This window comes from Suricata suricatta, chromosome 7, assembly GCF_006229205.1.
Source record: "Suricata suricatta isolate VVHF042 chromosome 7, meerkat_22Aug2017_6uvM2_HiC, whole genome shotgun sequence".
NCBI lineage: Eukaryota > Metazoa > Chordata > Mammalia > Carnivora > Herpestidae > Suricata > Suricata suricatta.
This window is the reverse complement of record NC_043706.1, coordinates 35,847,344-35,861,855: the sequence shown is the minus strand read 5'-3', so window position 1 is coordinate 35,861,855 and position 14,512 is coordinate 35,847,344. Positions and strand designations below refer to the sequence as shown.

General features: G+C 39.3%; 1 protein-coding gene across 1 annotated transcript in view; it reads left to right on the top strand.

Moving 5' to 3' along the window:
- BTBD9 (BTB domain containing 9) overlaps positions 1-14,512 on the top strand; it is a 49,406-nt gene that overhangs the window by 13,701 nt on the left and 21,193 nt on the right. Inside the window, exons 5-6 of the mRNA XM_029943167.1 lie at positions 2,783-3,002; positions 6,122-6,241. Coding sequence (XP_029799027.1) covers positions 2,783-3,002; positions 6,122-6,241 — 340 coding nt within the window. The remainder of the gene's footprint in view (positions 1-2,782; positions 3,003-6,121; positions 6,242-14,512) is intronic.

The window sequence follows — 14,512 nt, the reverse complement described above, 5'->3', positions numbered from 1 at the left end:
ATAACACAATTAAAGAAAAACACAAGATAATTAACCTAGAACCACTCGAATTTTGGCACTGTGTCACTAGCAGCAGGTCCTACTCCATTTCTCCTTAGCTTTTCTTTCTAATAATTGTCTTGTTTCTGCCTCCTATGGAACTTCAAAGCTTAATTTTTTTAATGTTTGTAAAATGCATCAAAAATCACTATTATCTGCTATGTTGTTTAATCTCTAACACCCTGTATTTTTTGAGAGTTCTTTTCTCGACTGATAGATATTAGGTAGTAAGAGTATATTTATGGTCACATTTCTTCTTAAATTTAACTATAGGTTTTGTGCATCTGTGCACGTGCACATAGAAACACACAAATACTTGGGGGTTATGTTTCTATCCTGTGAGATACTCCGACTCTGGTCACCACGATAGGCTTACATATACTTGTGTAAATGTTCCCCATTTTAAAGTGAAAGATGCTTTCAGGGAATCTATATCAAGAATAGTTAGGAAAGTTCTCAAGCACCCTTGAGATAAACTTCAAAAGACTTTAGGCTTGCAGTAGCAATTTCATTTCCATTTTAGACTTTTAGTTACAGTCACTTGGAACCCTTTTATTCCAAGCTTGATAAATTTTAGAGATGAAGAAGCTTGTGTTTAGAGAAAAATCAAAGGGTGGCAGCAGTTTCTAAATCTGAAGCTCGAGTTCCCCCTTTTTGGCTTGGTCTTGACTGGTGGTGGCAGAACTGGTGCAGATGGTCCCAGTGGTTCGCAGCGACAGACTTCAGATCCCTCACTTACACCCAGCAGTGAGGGAGCAAATACCTCTTTTTACCAGTGTTATGCATTATTGACACTGAAAAGTGCAGTTTTTAGAAGTTTTTGTTGGCTTGCTTCATGAAAAGCTTCATCTTTGGACTAGAGGCATCTGGGAGGCAGGACCCATATCTCTCTCTCTCTCTCTCTGAGGCATTCCAGTGGTTCCTGGTGCAGATTGAGTCCTCAGTAAGTGGTTTTTGACTGTTTGAATGCTTTACACTTCCATGATTCTGAGGCATATCTTCTTTGGAGAATGACCTTGACAGTGACCCAGGAAGAGGCTTGGGCACAACATTAGTTGTAGATGAGAAAACCAATACAGAGAGACTGACAGGCCTCACTCGGGGAAGTGGGTAGTAGAGCCCGACTCTTAAGACTTCAGGTCTAAGACTTCAGTCTTCTCACTTTAAATCCCTTCTCCCCTCCCCTCCCCGTTAAAAACTGTATCAGACTGTTTTTTCCCTCATAGTTTCAGGCGACCCTCTAGGGAAGGGTTTAGAGAGAGGGGTGAGTGTCTTCCCATCAGAAACCCTGCCCAGGGAGGTGGCAGGCAGGGTTCCTGGAGGTGGACTGCAAGAATACATATGGTTACCATGAGCTAAGAGAACTTTGGAAATTTCTAAACCTGTATCCCTTCACGGAAAAAGTTGAGCCTGACTAGGTTTTTATTTCCTTTTTTTTTTTCCCCTGAGTTGCCTTAGCCTTTTGCAAGTTAACTAAACCCACCCAGTCTCCATTTGTCAGCTGCATTTATTGTCATCCTCTGGAGCCACTCCCTTTACCTAGCTCCATTTGAAAAATGTTTTTAAGACACATGTTTGAAGAAATATGCATTGATGAATTACCCCCTTTCCCTAAGAGCCTAATTATCGCTCACATTTCCCTCTATTCAAATCACATAGCTGAGATGTATATGTACTGTGAGAATTCAGTATTTATTTACTGTCTGTGAACTTGCTTAGTTCTCTTATTATTGTGTGGTTTTTAGTACATGTTTCATAATAATAATAACTTTTTTTTTCTTAGAGAGCTTACTATGTGCTTTGCAAACATCATCCTCTTTAATCTTTATAAGAAACAAACAAAAACATCTGTGTCTAGATATTGCCTTCTTGAGAATGTGAAGTTCAGAGAAGGTAACTTGCCCGGGGTGATTTGCCTTATTAAAGGTGCAGCCACTATTTGAGTTCTGACTTTGAAGCTCAGGCTTTAACCTGTGCTTTATGTGCCTCCTGTCTCTCCATGGAGAGCGTCAGTCAGAATGCCGGCACTTAGAAAACACGCTCCGGCTCTACGAAGCAGACTTTGCATAGAGGACTTAAGAGGTCCAGAAACAATCGACACTTAAAAATCTAGCCCTGGAGAGGGGAGGGGGCTTACTTATGACCATAATAATGATTTTGATGACAGACTGAATTTCCATTTTTAAAAATCTCAATTGAAGTGGAAATAGATCTTTTAAACATATTGTTGTTTGTCAGCTAGATTAACTGCTTCAGCGTGTCTGTGTGTGGTCTGTGTCCGGTATCTCTGCTGTATTGGAACGTGTTTTTTCTGTTGTTTTATCAGATATCTGACTTGTCTGCTTTGCTTTTATGTTGTTCTTGGTCCAGATGGCTGGTATAGGTCATCTCATATGCTGTTTTTGTCCTGCAGATAGTAAATAAAGCTCCAGATAGGGGGAACTCAGCGGAGCTGGTTTGTTTGCCTTAATACATGTTTTTTTTTTCTAGTATTATCAACTTGTTCCTCATAACACTAGTCTTAGGTGCTTTGTGGCTATGATGGTGTCATTTAAATGATGGGTGGTATCTTAACCCTCATGGACATTCCATATCTTCTATCTCCACAGACTTGTCTCTGCCATTTTTAAATTAAATGCACATAATAGAATCAATTAGAATGCTAGAATTTTGTCTTTTCCCTCACAATATAGAATAATTTACTAAGTAACCATTAACCTTGCTTTTCTATTTTTAACTCTAGTACCAGAAGAAAATATTGCAACTATGAAGTATGGAGCCCAGGTTGTAAAAGGGGAGCTGAAGTCTGCCTTACTAGATGGTGATACTCAAAATTATGATTTGGATCATGGATTTTCTAGGCACCCGATTGATGATGACTGCCGTTCTGGCATTGAGATTAAGCTAGGCCAACCCTCTATTATCAATCACATACGGATACTCCTGTGGGACCGAGATAGCCGGTGAGTGATTAGCATGACTTGGAGACCAAATGACATTCCATTTGACTGAATTGGCCTAATTTTGTGGTCATCTCCTTTGGTTTTACAGTTTGATGGTTAATTTCCTTAGGGTTGTTTTGCTATTTCTCTTGAAGTTTGGGGAGAAGAGTGAAAGGCTATACTCCTTTAAAAGAAACACATTTTTTGCTTTTTTTCTGCTATAAAAGTAATGAATGTGTGTTTATCATAGAAAACACAGAAAATATGGAAAAGCACAAAGAAGAAAACAGAAATTGTTAGCAATCTGGCCAGCCATTAATAATCTTTGTATATATCTAACCAGTATATATCTGATTATCTAACTTTGTATATATTTAAGTAGTCATACACACAGGTACAAACGCAAAACAGAAGCCTGTAAAACCATAAGTTTTATAAAATAAAGATTCGATGTCTAAAGGCTAACTTCACTTTGTAGTTGTGAACATTCTACTCTTCAAAAATACTTGTCTAAAATAGTACTTTTTGGAGGAGTCAAGATGGCGGAACAGCACGGAAGTCTTTTTTTTCATCTTGCATACATGAAAAACAGCCAGATCTATACTAAACCATCCTGCACACTTAGAAAACTAAAATATTACTCTTAATCATTGATATTTTACCACCTGGGTTATCATTATTTATTTACCTGATTCTTCACTTTTGGACATTACAACTTTTTAAATGCATTTTATCCTATGGATAAAGAAAAAAATTGTCTTTTAGTATATAGATAAATAATCATCCTCAAAACAAAGGAAGTTTATGAAAAGAATTTGATGGGTTCCGGCCTAGGAACCCACCCAGTTGTGTAGTGGCTTCAAGATCCTGCCTTCTTTCTAGCACCTCTGATCGTTTCACTCACTGTGGTTTCTAGGGTCAGCCATTTTGCTCAGAAGTACTAGAGCAGTATAGGTGACCAAGAACTGTCTTTCTCATCACTGCCCATCATTAACCTAAACCCTACATACCCAGAAACTGATACAGAGTCTCCTAGGCCCTACTCAGTGCAGCTGTGTCTCGGCATGGAGGACTTGATAGCAGTGGTGATGATACCTTGTAAATCTTGCACATCGATTCATTTCTCTTAGCATCACTGACCACCACTCTGGCCTTTTAAGTCATTTGAACCAAAGATGAGGGAATCTTTATGAAGTAGGAGTCAGCATTTCCCATAGGCATAGGTGCTCGAGGTCCCTTTTTTATTAAGAATGTATTTCCTAGTGTGCCTGGGTGGCTCAGTCAATTAAACATCTGACTTTGGCTCAGATCATGATCTCACAGTTAGTGAGTTCGAGCTTCTCACTGGGCTCTGTGCTGATAGCTTGGAGCCTGCTTTTCATCCTCTGTCCCCACCTTCTCTCTCCCCCTCCCCCACTCGCTCGCTCGCGCGCTCCCTCTCTCTCTCTCTCTCTCTCTCTCAAAAAAAACCCAACATTTCCTGATATGTATTTTGTTGGATATAATATGTTTAGTTGGCAAAATGGAGCTAATTCACATATAATTTCCAAGAGTCTCTGGATTAATAATAACAGTATAACAATAATAATACTTATATAGCACTTTCATTACTTTTATGTGGTAGGCTCTGTTCTCAAAGCTTTGCATATATTCACTCATTTAATTAATAATGAAATTAGTATAAAGATAATAAAAGAAAAGGTTAGTATGTTTGAAACTGAAAGTAGTTATTATCATTTCCATGATGTTAAATAGTTATGGGTCACTTTGTTTTAGTATGTGCATTACATTCATGGGGGACTTAACTTTCCCATGTAGCAGTTCTTTTCTCACAGAAGTTGTTATCATTTTAAGCAAAGGTGAAAAATGCAGAATCTTAAGCCCAAAAGATTCTGACATGTGTTGTAAAATTATATCCTGCATTCCTGATAACCCAGAGAGGTTCAATAAAAGGTTATAACCAGTTTGAGACCGAGCGATAAAATGAATGGGAATGAGGGGGCAGCAGAAAATGAGGGATGACACAAAATACGCTGACCTTTTCTGGTCACAACTGTTGGTTGCAGGCTGACATTTATGGTCACCTAAATCTTCCGAGATTGTTCCTGTTGATATTACAGTACAAGTAATAACTGCATCTCAAATTTAAATTTGGCTTATGACAGGGGAATATAGATTGGTTCAGCATGGGACTAGCATCTAATGGTCCAGGGTAGCTGACTAGGGGAGGGTGATAGCCTATTTTCATTACTGCCAGATTATTAGCTGCCAAATTCTATGTTGTATCCCAAAGAAACACGCATTATCTCTTCACCCATGTCATTTATTTTTCTTCAGGTTGGATGTCTGTGTGGGATGGTGGGAGACTGGGAGGGAGCTGGAGATAAGCTGGCCTTTCCTGGGAACTGTTCTGAGTTGGTTTCCTGAGAGAACAGGGCTGAGCACCCAGACTAGGGAAGGTAGAAGAAGGCATACCTCTTATTTGTCTGTTCACTTTTTTTTAAATTTCTTTTTGAGAGACAGAGAGAGCGGAAACAGGGGAGGGCCAGAGAGAGAGGGAGACACAGAATCTGAAGCAGGCTCCAGGCTTTGAGCTGTCAGCACAGAGCCCGATGTGGGTCTCAAACCCATGAACCATGAGATCATGACCTGAGCCGAAGTCGGACACTTAACCAACTGAACCACCCAGGCGCCCCTTACTTGTCTGTTTTCTGTCCTCTCTCTTGGTATGGCTTTATTAATCTGCTGATGTAGTAGGAGCAAGGCAGCTGGCTATGTTTGAAAAAGAGCAAATGTCTTGCGCCCCGGATATGTGCCAAACAGTGTACCAAACCCTGAATATATGAAGATGAGTATGGCCTGATCCTTTTTTTAAGCAGCTTATGATCTGCTAAAGCATACAAACATACCTGAGAGATAATCTTGACACATTGTGGTGAACTCTACAATACAGGGATCTATGCAGATTTTATTATTATCTGAATTTGATTGTTACGCAGAGAGTTCTGATAATTGATGTTAGGCAGAAAATGTAATTAGTGAATAGTGTATTTTTTGTGCCCTTTAACGTTTTATTAAGTATAATGTGGCTTTGCTATTTTAATGTGGTTTTTTTCTGCCTTTTTCCTTTTGATTCCTAGGTCTTACTCATACTTCGTTGAAGTGTCGATGGATGAACTTGACTGGATCAGAGTGATTGATCATTCACAATATCTGTGTCGTTCTTGGCAGAAGTTATATTTTCCAGCCCGGGTGTGCAGGTTAGTTCTCAGAGCTAAGTAATGATTTTGATGTTTACTTAAGAAGATTTGGACTTTGAGAAACAGCCAAGGTTTTTTGTTTTTTTTTTGTCTCAAGGAAAAAAATTTTCAGGATATCAGCTACCAAGTGCATCCAATGAAAAAACTTAGAGAAAATGTGGAAATTAAGCATCTGAATTCTAGAGTACACTGTGGAACTGTTTATCCACAGTGTTTTGTGCTATACACTGAAAGCAGAATGCTTGGTATGGGCTGTGTTCTTCCCACAGAAGTCATGGGAGATATTTCTAGAGGCTTCCCTGGTAGTCCTCAGGGCCAGGAGGAGATTTTTATATGTTAGTGCGCATGTTCTGAATATCTGTGTTCTTTTTCTAGGTCGGTGCTTATCAGTAGAGTTTGACAGAACCAAGTGTTTCTGGGTTGGGTTTGGAGCAGGGTACTGTTGTTATGTATTGTAGCCTCATAGAAGGTTGTTTTAAGAAAGTGTAGATGAGCTATTCTTCTGATATTTCATATTCTTCCTTTAGATTTAAGCCATCTTTTAAACCTGAATTCTGTAAAGCCTATATAACTAATGAATTTGGGTGTTGGGAAAGGTGGTTTGAGGCGTCCAAAATTCTGCTGTTATTTGTCTTTTGTGTTGTAATTTTCCCTTTGGAAATTGCCCGCAGGTATTCCTTACATTAGAGTCAAAAGATCAAAGGCAGAAAATGATTGGTTCATTTAGTCAGGTGTGGCAAGAAAAGAAGGAGGGGTATTTGGGGGTGCAAACCAGGGGCAGTGTGGATGTGGCCTCTCACCTGCTCCCATCCCCACCCTCACCCGGGACCCCAGCAGACCTCCCACTGTGGCTTATTTGGAGCAGATTGGGGTGCCCAACAGCACTTACCCTCTTGGTCAGAAGATACCCTTATACTTTACAAACTTAGGATCTAACAGTATTAGGCTGAATTCTTACCTCCACTGAAGGAACTCCATAAAAGCTCTCAGCTTCTGTTACAGGAAAGAATGTTGCCTGCATTTTTTTATTATTATTATTATGGGTATGACTGGACACTATTGTTACCCAGGGATCCTCTTGTGTGAAAATGAAGGAAATCAATTTCATTTCCCCAAAGAGAGACTAAAGTGTTGCAGGTCTGGCAGTTGCTCTTTTATCAGAGGAGTTTTGAATGGATTAAAATAAGAGGGACAAGAAATTGAGTGAAGATTTTGTGTCTCAGAGCTGCCTAGGGATACTTTGAGAGTGACAGAGAGGCCTCATCTTGGAGGAAGAGATTGAGTCTGCGTTGACTCAGGTTATTATGGTTGTATTGGATTAAAAAATAAGCAGCATAGCAACCAAAGCATCTGATGTGGACTGAAGGACTGTGTGGGTTCCATTTAATTTGAAACAGGAGGAACTGGACTCCCAGAACAAATCATCATGAATATAATAGTAGCCATGACAGAGGCTGTGTTCTTTACCCACTTGGAAATTCCCACTGTGTGGAGGGAGATGTATGCCTTCAATCGTGATCTTTGGCTTTTAGAAAATATACTTCACCTTATTTACTAATGGGCATTACTTACACTCCCCTTTTCTTATTTAGTCTCTTCTGTTTAGACTTCCTTTTTCTTGATGTAGCTTTTATGAGTTGTAGAGCTTGGCTGTATTCGTGATGCTAGTTTTTATCTTGGTATAGCCAGTCCCCCAACCCTGGTAAAGAAAAACTAAGCAAAGATGATGTCAGAGATGGTGATAACAAGAAAAGAAAAGAATCTTGATATCCATCTAGTTAAGAAATAAATTTTAAAAGCGATATAACCACTTTTACATATGATTTACTACATTCCTTTATAAACTGCCTTTTGTAATAGGTTGGAATTTTGGTAGCCTTTAAAAATGAACCTAAGAGGGGCGCCTGGGTGGCTCTGTCAGTTGGGTATCCGACTTTGGCTCAGGTCATGATCTCACAGTTTGAGCCTTGCGTCGGGCTCTGTGCTGACAGCTCAGAGCCTGGAGCCTGCTTTGGATTCCGTGTCTCCTCCTCCCTGCCCCTCCCCCACTTATGCCTGGTTTCTCTCTGTCTCAATAATAAATAAACATTAAAAATTTTAAAAAATACACTTAAGAATAATTCTAAGTTGATTATCCAAGGATATCGTATACTTGGTATTTCTTATCTTCACAATCATTTATTGACTAAACAGTGTTCTAAATACACATCTTTCAGGAACTTTACTGGGCACACATAAATTATTCTGCATTATTTGTTAACTTGCACATTTGTATGTCACATTTGTTTTTCAGTGTCCTTTGAGTATTTGTCTTGCCTCTGATACTAACATTACAAAGTCTTGGAAGCAAGGAGTATGGATTCTCATCTTTTAGTATTCTTGCCTGGTACTCAAGCTGTGACCTTGTATGCAGTAGGTACTCTATTAATGTTAACACAGGTTTCATGGGGTAAAGGCCTTGACTGCATAATGAAGAGAGATTGATTCAGCATTAATTTGTATATATATTCATTGACACTTTTTATCCACGCATTTGTTAAAATATATATTAGTGCTTGAAAGGTCTCTGGAGTGGTATGTGGATCTGTACTGTTTGCAGAGGTGCCTTTCTGTTTTGCAACAGGAAACTGAATTTTGAGGTTAATCCTGAAAGATATGAGTACCAAGTATTGATGAAATATTACATCAACTGTATGCACAAAAGAAGAGACTCTGTGAGTTGGGGAGTGTGAGATTAACTAGCTGTCTCTGAGCCTTGGCTGGATTGCATGTGAATCAGTGCTGTGTAGTGAAAACCATGGACTGTGGAGCTAGATAGAGCTCTTCTCACGTTCTGGCCTCACTGAGTACCGGCGTGGTGATCTTCATAAAGCTGGGCTTCTCCAAGTCCTTGTTTCTACATCAGTAAAAAAAACAGGAATATCAACAATGCCGTTTGTTAGGTCTGCTGTGGAGAGTTTGATGGCTTAGCATATGTACAAACAGTGCTTGGTCCAAAGGAGAGGCTCTGTCATTGGTGGTTTTTATTTTCATTGTTTTTGTTTTTATTATTTTTATTATTTTAAAACTGCTTTTATTTTTTTCTAATTTTTGAGACTGTCAGAGACCTTCAGAGAAAGAGATTCATTCTTGCCATCCTCTTTGGCCTCTTGAGCTCTCACTGTGAGGAAACTGTTCCTGACCTCAGGAGCCTAGTCTTCTCAGCACTTTTCTATATTGCCAGTCCATACACTGCAGTCCAGAACATTCCTTAAATGGTTGACTTTGTATTCATAAACTGCATATTGGTGTATTTCCAACAAATTTAATGTATTTTCATTTTGGTAAAACATGTTTTATTGTGGCAAAATACATATGACATGAAATTTGCCATTTTTGGAGCTTGTGGAATGCACTTCACCTCACCAAGGTAGTAGACTTTATCTAGTGGCAGTAAGGATAACATCAGGCTTCAGAGTCAGAGTGATAGTTCCTACCGTAATAGCGAATGGAGGGAATGATCTGCGCTGACTTCTGGGCCCTTTTTAGGAATGTGCTGTCGATTAAGTGGGGACTGTTCTATGTGGCCAAAAGCCTAGAGTAATAACTCCCCTCGCTCAGCTCCCACCTAGGGATGAAGAAAATTGATTTGTCCATGTTAGTGTACTCTTTCAGATGCACGCAGAACTGTGTTACATGTCAACCAGCTTTCTTGTTCTCAGGAAAAGGCAATTTCTGCTCGACCCATAAGTTCTCTGACCTTTACTGTTTTCTTGGCTATCTAGTAAGCTCTCTTCAAGCTTTCCTAGATGCTGGAGCCTAGGATTGAACAAAAGACACTAATAAGGAGTGGCAAATATGGAATGCCCTGGGAGTGTTTTCAAAAAACTTTCTGGCTGTTTCTCAACGTGGTGCTAATAGTTTGGCAGCCATATACCATTGCTGAAATAGGAGAAGACTTGAAAATGTGGGTTTGAATGGGTAGAGGTGGATTTCAGAGCCTGCAGGTGGCTGGTAGCTGGAATTCCCAGTGTGCTCCTGGGGCAGAACCTGGGCCTACAAGTGCAGGCCTCAGGGTGCACCCAGGTGTGTTGTCTGTACAGACTGGTCAAAGACATGAGAGGAATCAGGAGGAGCAGTGACTGAAGAAGAGGCCAGAAAGGGTATTGAGAAGGGTGGGGCATGACAGGAATGTGGCACGAGAAGGGGGGACCTCAGTTAACACAAAACTGGGCTTCTGTCTTTTTAAAAAATTTTTTTAGAGTTTATTTATTTGGAGAGAGAGAGAGAGAGAGAGAGAACAAGTGCATGCATGTGAGCGGGGGGAAAGTCAGGGAGAAAGAAAATTCCAAGCAGGCTCCACACTTCAGTACAGAAGAGCATGACTCACGGCTCAATCCGCGACGGTGAAATCATGACCTAAGCTGAAATCAAGAGTCGGGTGCTAAAGCTACTGAGCCACCCAGGCACCCCTCTTTGTTTTTAAGTACCAGAAATGAAAATGTCTTGTTCATGACATTTTTTATTATAAAATTATAATGTAGACATATTTTAGATACTGATAAAGCTTGCCCTCTGGTAAAGTTGTACCCAGTTTCTACCAAGAATACCCTGAAGTGCTCTTTCTCTGAACCCTTACCAATTGAGGCTTGTCAACATTTTGCCAGTGTAAGTGATGATTTATTAAAAAAAAACTTAATTTAGATTTCTTTCATCATCAGTGAGGTATTTTTAATAATGGCCATTTGTTATTTCTCATTTATGAAAAGCCCAGTTTTGTCTTCTGCATATTTTTCTTCAGAGGCAGTCATCTTTTTTGGTCTTGTGAGACCTTATTCTGATATACTGACATATACATATGTATGACATATTCATATTGAGATATATATGTGTGTATACATACACACATAAGCCATCCTTTTGCCTGTGATGTATTATACAATGTGTTTTTAATTTTTAGTGTTTTACTGGTACTTTTTGCCATTTGGAGTTTTACTTTCTAAAAACTGAAGTTCGAAAAATACATACATACGTAAAGTAGTCTAATCTGTTAATCTTTTTTATAATCTCTGGTGGTCTGCTATCGTGTTTAGAAAAGGTGTTTCTCATTCTTGCATTAAAGAATATTATATTTTTATAAACTTTTCCTATTATTTGTTATTTTTCTCTTTAAATATTTAATTCAGCCAGACTATTTTTTGTATGTATTTTCAGGTAGGGATAGTCAGTTGACTAAGACCATTTATTTAATAATTGTTCCTTATCACATGAATGTGAACAGTCATATTTATCATATGCTAAATTCTAGCAAGTTCTCCACTCTGTTTCACAGATTTCTTTGTTGCTGAAAGTGTTGTAATTATTGTAGTTTCCCTTCCCTCCTTTTGATATTATAAAGTGCCAAATGTGTCATGGAAAAAAAAAAGAGTGTTCTAGAGCATCTGCCGGCCTGTCTTCTGGTCTCAGTGGTCATATTAGAAGCCATAAATGATGATAAGCGTCTCACTGGAATGCTTCTACTTTCACTTACAACCAGAAATTTAGGCATGCTTCACTAGCTAAGGAAATAGATTTTTCTTCATCAGTTCACTCATTCATTCACTCACTCACTCATCACTTGCTCATTCTGCAGTCGGCTCTACTTTGTGCTCTGCAGTCTACTCGATACCGAGGCCACAACGCCTGCAGAAAACTGCCACGGTTTCTGCTGTCATGGAATTTGGGAGAAACCGACACCCACGAGTAACAACGCGTTAAGCCATTTGAAGAGTTGTGCAGATGCTACTGTGATAGTGACTGGGGTCTAGGGGAGGTGTCGGGGAGGTGGTCAGGGAAGGCCTGAGAGGGAAGGTGGGTATTTTCTGAAATGAAAGGAGTGATATTTTCTGGTCATAGTTTTAGATATTCAGCCTTTCTTTGGTGTGCGCTGTTATTCAGGAGTAACTGGCCTGCTATAGGAGGCCTCATTAGATGCATACTAAAACTGCACTGTTTTTTGGTATAGGACACTTTAATCTCTTTTATTGCTACCATACATTCCGGGTCCCTCCTTATCCTGCCATCATTAGATGCAGTATCATTTTTTTTAACCCATCTTCATTAGATTACAGTACCCACACAGTGCTCTAGATCTACAGGACATAAAACAAATGAGAAAATAAACATTGCTGTTTATGGAAGCATTCTTTTCCAACCGTATTAACATTGTACAAAAGCTGCGTGTCTGCTTTCTTTTTTCTCTTGGTTTGCCCCGCTTCCGTATCTGGACACTGACACATTCCTTTACTCTTCGAGGAAGGCACTTGTACATTATTCATTGGTTCGTCAGGATGCATTAGAATTGTAGCTAGGATTATGCTGAGGCTTGACTTTATGCGATTGGCAGCTTCAGAATTCAAGCAATGCCTGATCCAGATGTAGAGAAGAAAGGAATAGTTTCACTTTAAAAAAGGAATCATTTTAGTGCATACTTAGTGTGAATTGTACCCACAACTCTGACATCATAATTGAACTAGTATAGAGCAGACCTGCATGCAGGAACATTTTCTTCTGAGAATGCAAAGCAAAACGCAGCCACATGGTGTCAGTAAATCATAACAGTTTTACTTGAGGCCAAAGAGAGGTTGAAATTGCTTTTTTGTTTTTGTTGTTTAAATAAAACCATATTTATACATGGATTGTTCTGAAGTCTGTGACTTGTGAAATAACATGTGAAACTATTTGTACTATTTAAGTCTTTCAACTCACATGAAGTATTAATTATGTGTGAAGTCCATAGATATACATGCAGGTAACAACCAGCTCTTGACCCATCATCTGCAAAGTATAGCAGGTATGTGGGCTTCTGTGGTGCATTTATCAGTTTCATACAAATAAGGTGGGCTTTTTTTAAATCTTCCTTTGGAATTTTCAAAGAAGTAGAAGAGTAACTCAAAGGAGATAGATCCATTAAGTAGTTATAAGGAATTGGGGAGCAAAAGAAAGGAGGATGAAGAAAAGAGAGGCAGGATTACAGGACCTTGGGAGGGATGGGAAGGGACAGTCTAACAGTGAAGGAGCATCTTCTCTGGACCAGCCATTACCTTGTGTGATCCTCACAACAGCTCTATGAGAGAAATACCGCTAACTGCCTAGTCTTACAAACAAGGAAATTAAGCCTTAGGGAAGCTAAATTTGCAGGTCCCATCTGACTGTAGTTAACATCGTGGCCCTACATTGCCTTTGCAGGATACGAGGTAAAGAAATAGCTCTGGTTTAGTGCAGGAGGAGACGTGAAGCCCCGAAGAAGCTCCTGCTGCCTCTTGGGCAGCAGCGGTTTCCAGGAATGCCAAAGAGAGGGCCCGGCGCGGCCCATTCTGTTCTGCCTGTGCTGGCCATAGCCCCCCCCAGACTACGAGGCCACTGATGATGTGAATGAGGATGAGGATGAACAGTTGGGGAAGTTTTCTTTTAAAATGTGCCAAAGGGAGTGTAGCAATCCTTTAACTAGGTATGTTTTGTCAGTTTGTCAATAGAGCTTTGAATTTCCTGGCCCCTTAGTTCCCAATGAGATCATGTAGACTTTTATACTTTCAAAGTGAGCCTGATGTTCTTAACTGAACTCCTGATTTGCTTTGCTTCCACTGTATTTGGAAACATACTTCATATATTATGGAATCTCTCTTGAATCACTTTTTTTTTAACGTTTAGAAATTTTCTACTTATATTTTCACTTACAGCCCTCTTATTAAGCCAAAAGAATTTTAAAAAGCGCACTGTGTTTTATTCAGTAAGACCTTGGAGACATGATTGTTTGTGCTTATGTTATTAAATCACATTCAGGCTTTTTTGTTTATTTTGTTTAAAGAGTAATAACACGTTGAACTGTTGTGTGTTCAGTAGAGGAGTTGGAATATGAGAAAACAGAACAGGGTTGTCCTTTTTCTTTGCATTTTATTTTATAATTTTAGAATATAAATTAGTGCCTTTTAATAAGCCTGTTGCATGAGATGATGTTAATAACATTAATGACCTGTTATTATTGTCACAAACAGCCGTTGTCTGTTTTTCATTCTGGAAGGGCAGGAACTATATTTGGTGGCACTAATCGTTGCTCCCCAAGCAGTTAGGTCCAGGATTAAGTTCAGATAGCACTTCTGTGGGTGAGCATCAAAAATCTTTTTTCTCATGCTTTCACTCTCCTCAGCACTACTCTGTTACTTACTACATTATGTAGATACTCATTCAACAAACATTTACTAACACTTGCTATATTACAGGTTGTTAGTCCAGGTGTCAGGCATAAAAGGGTGA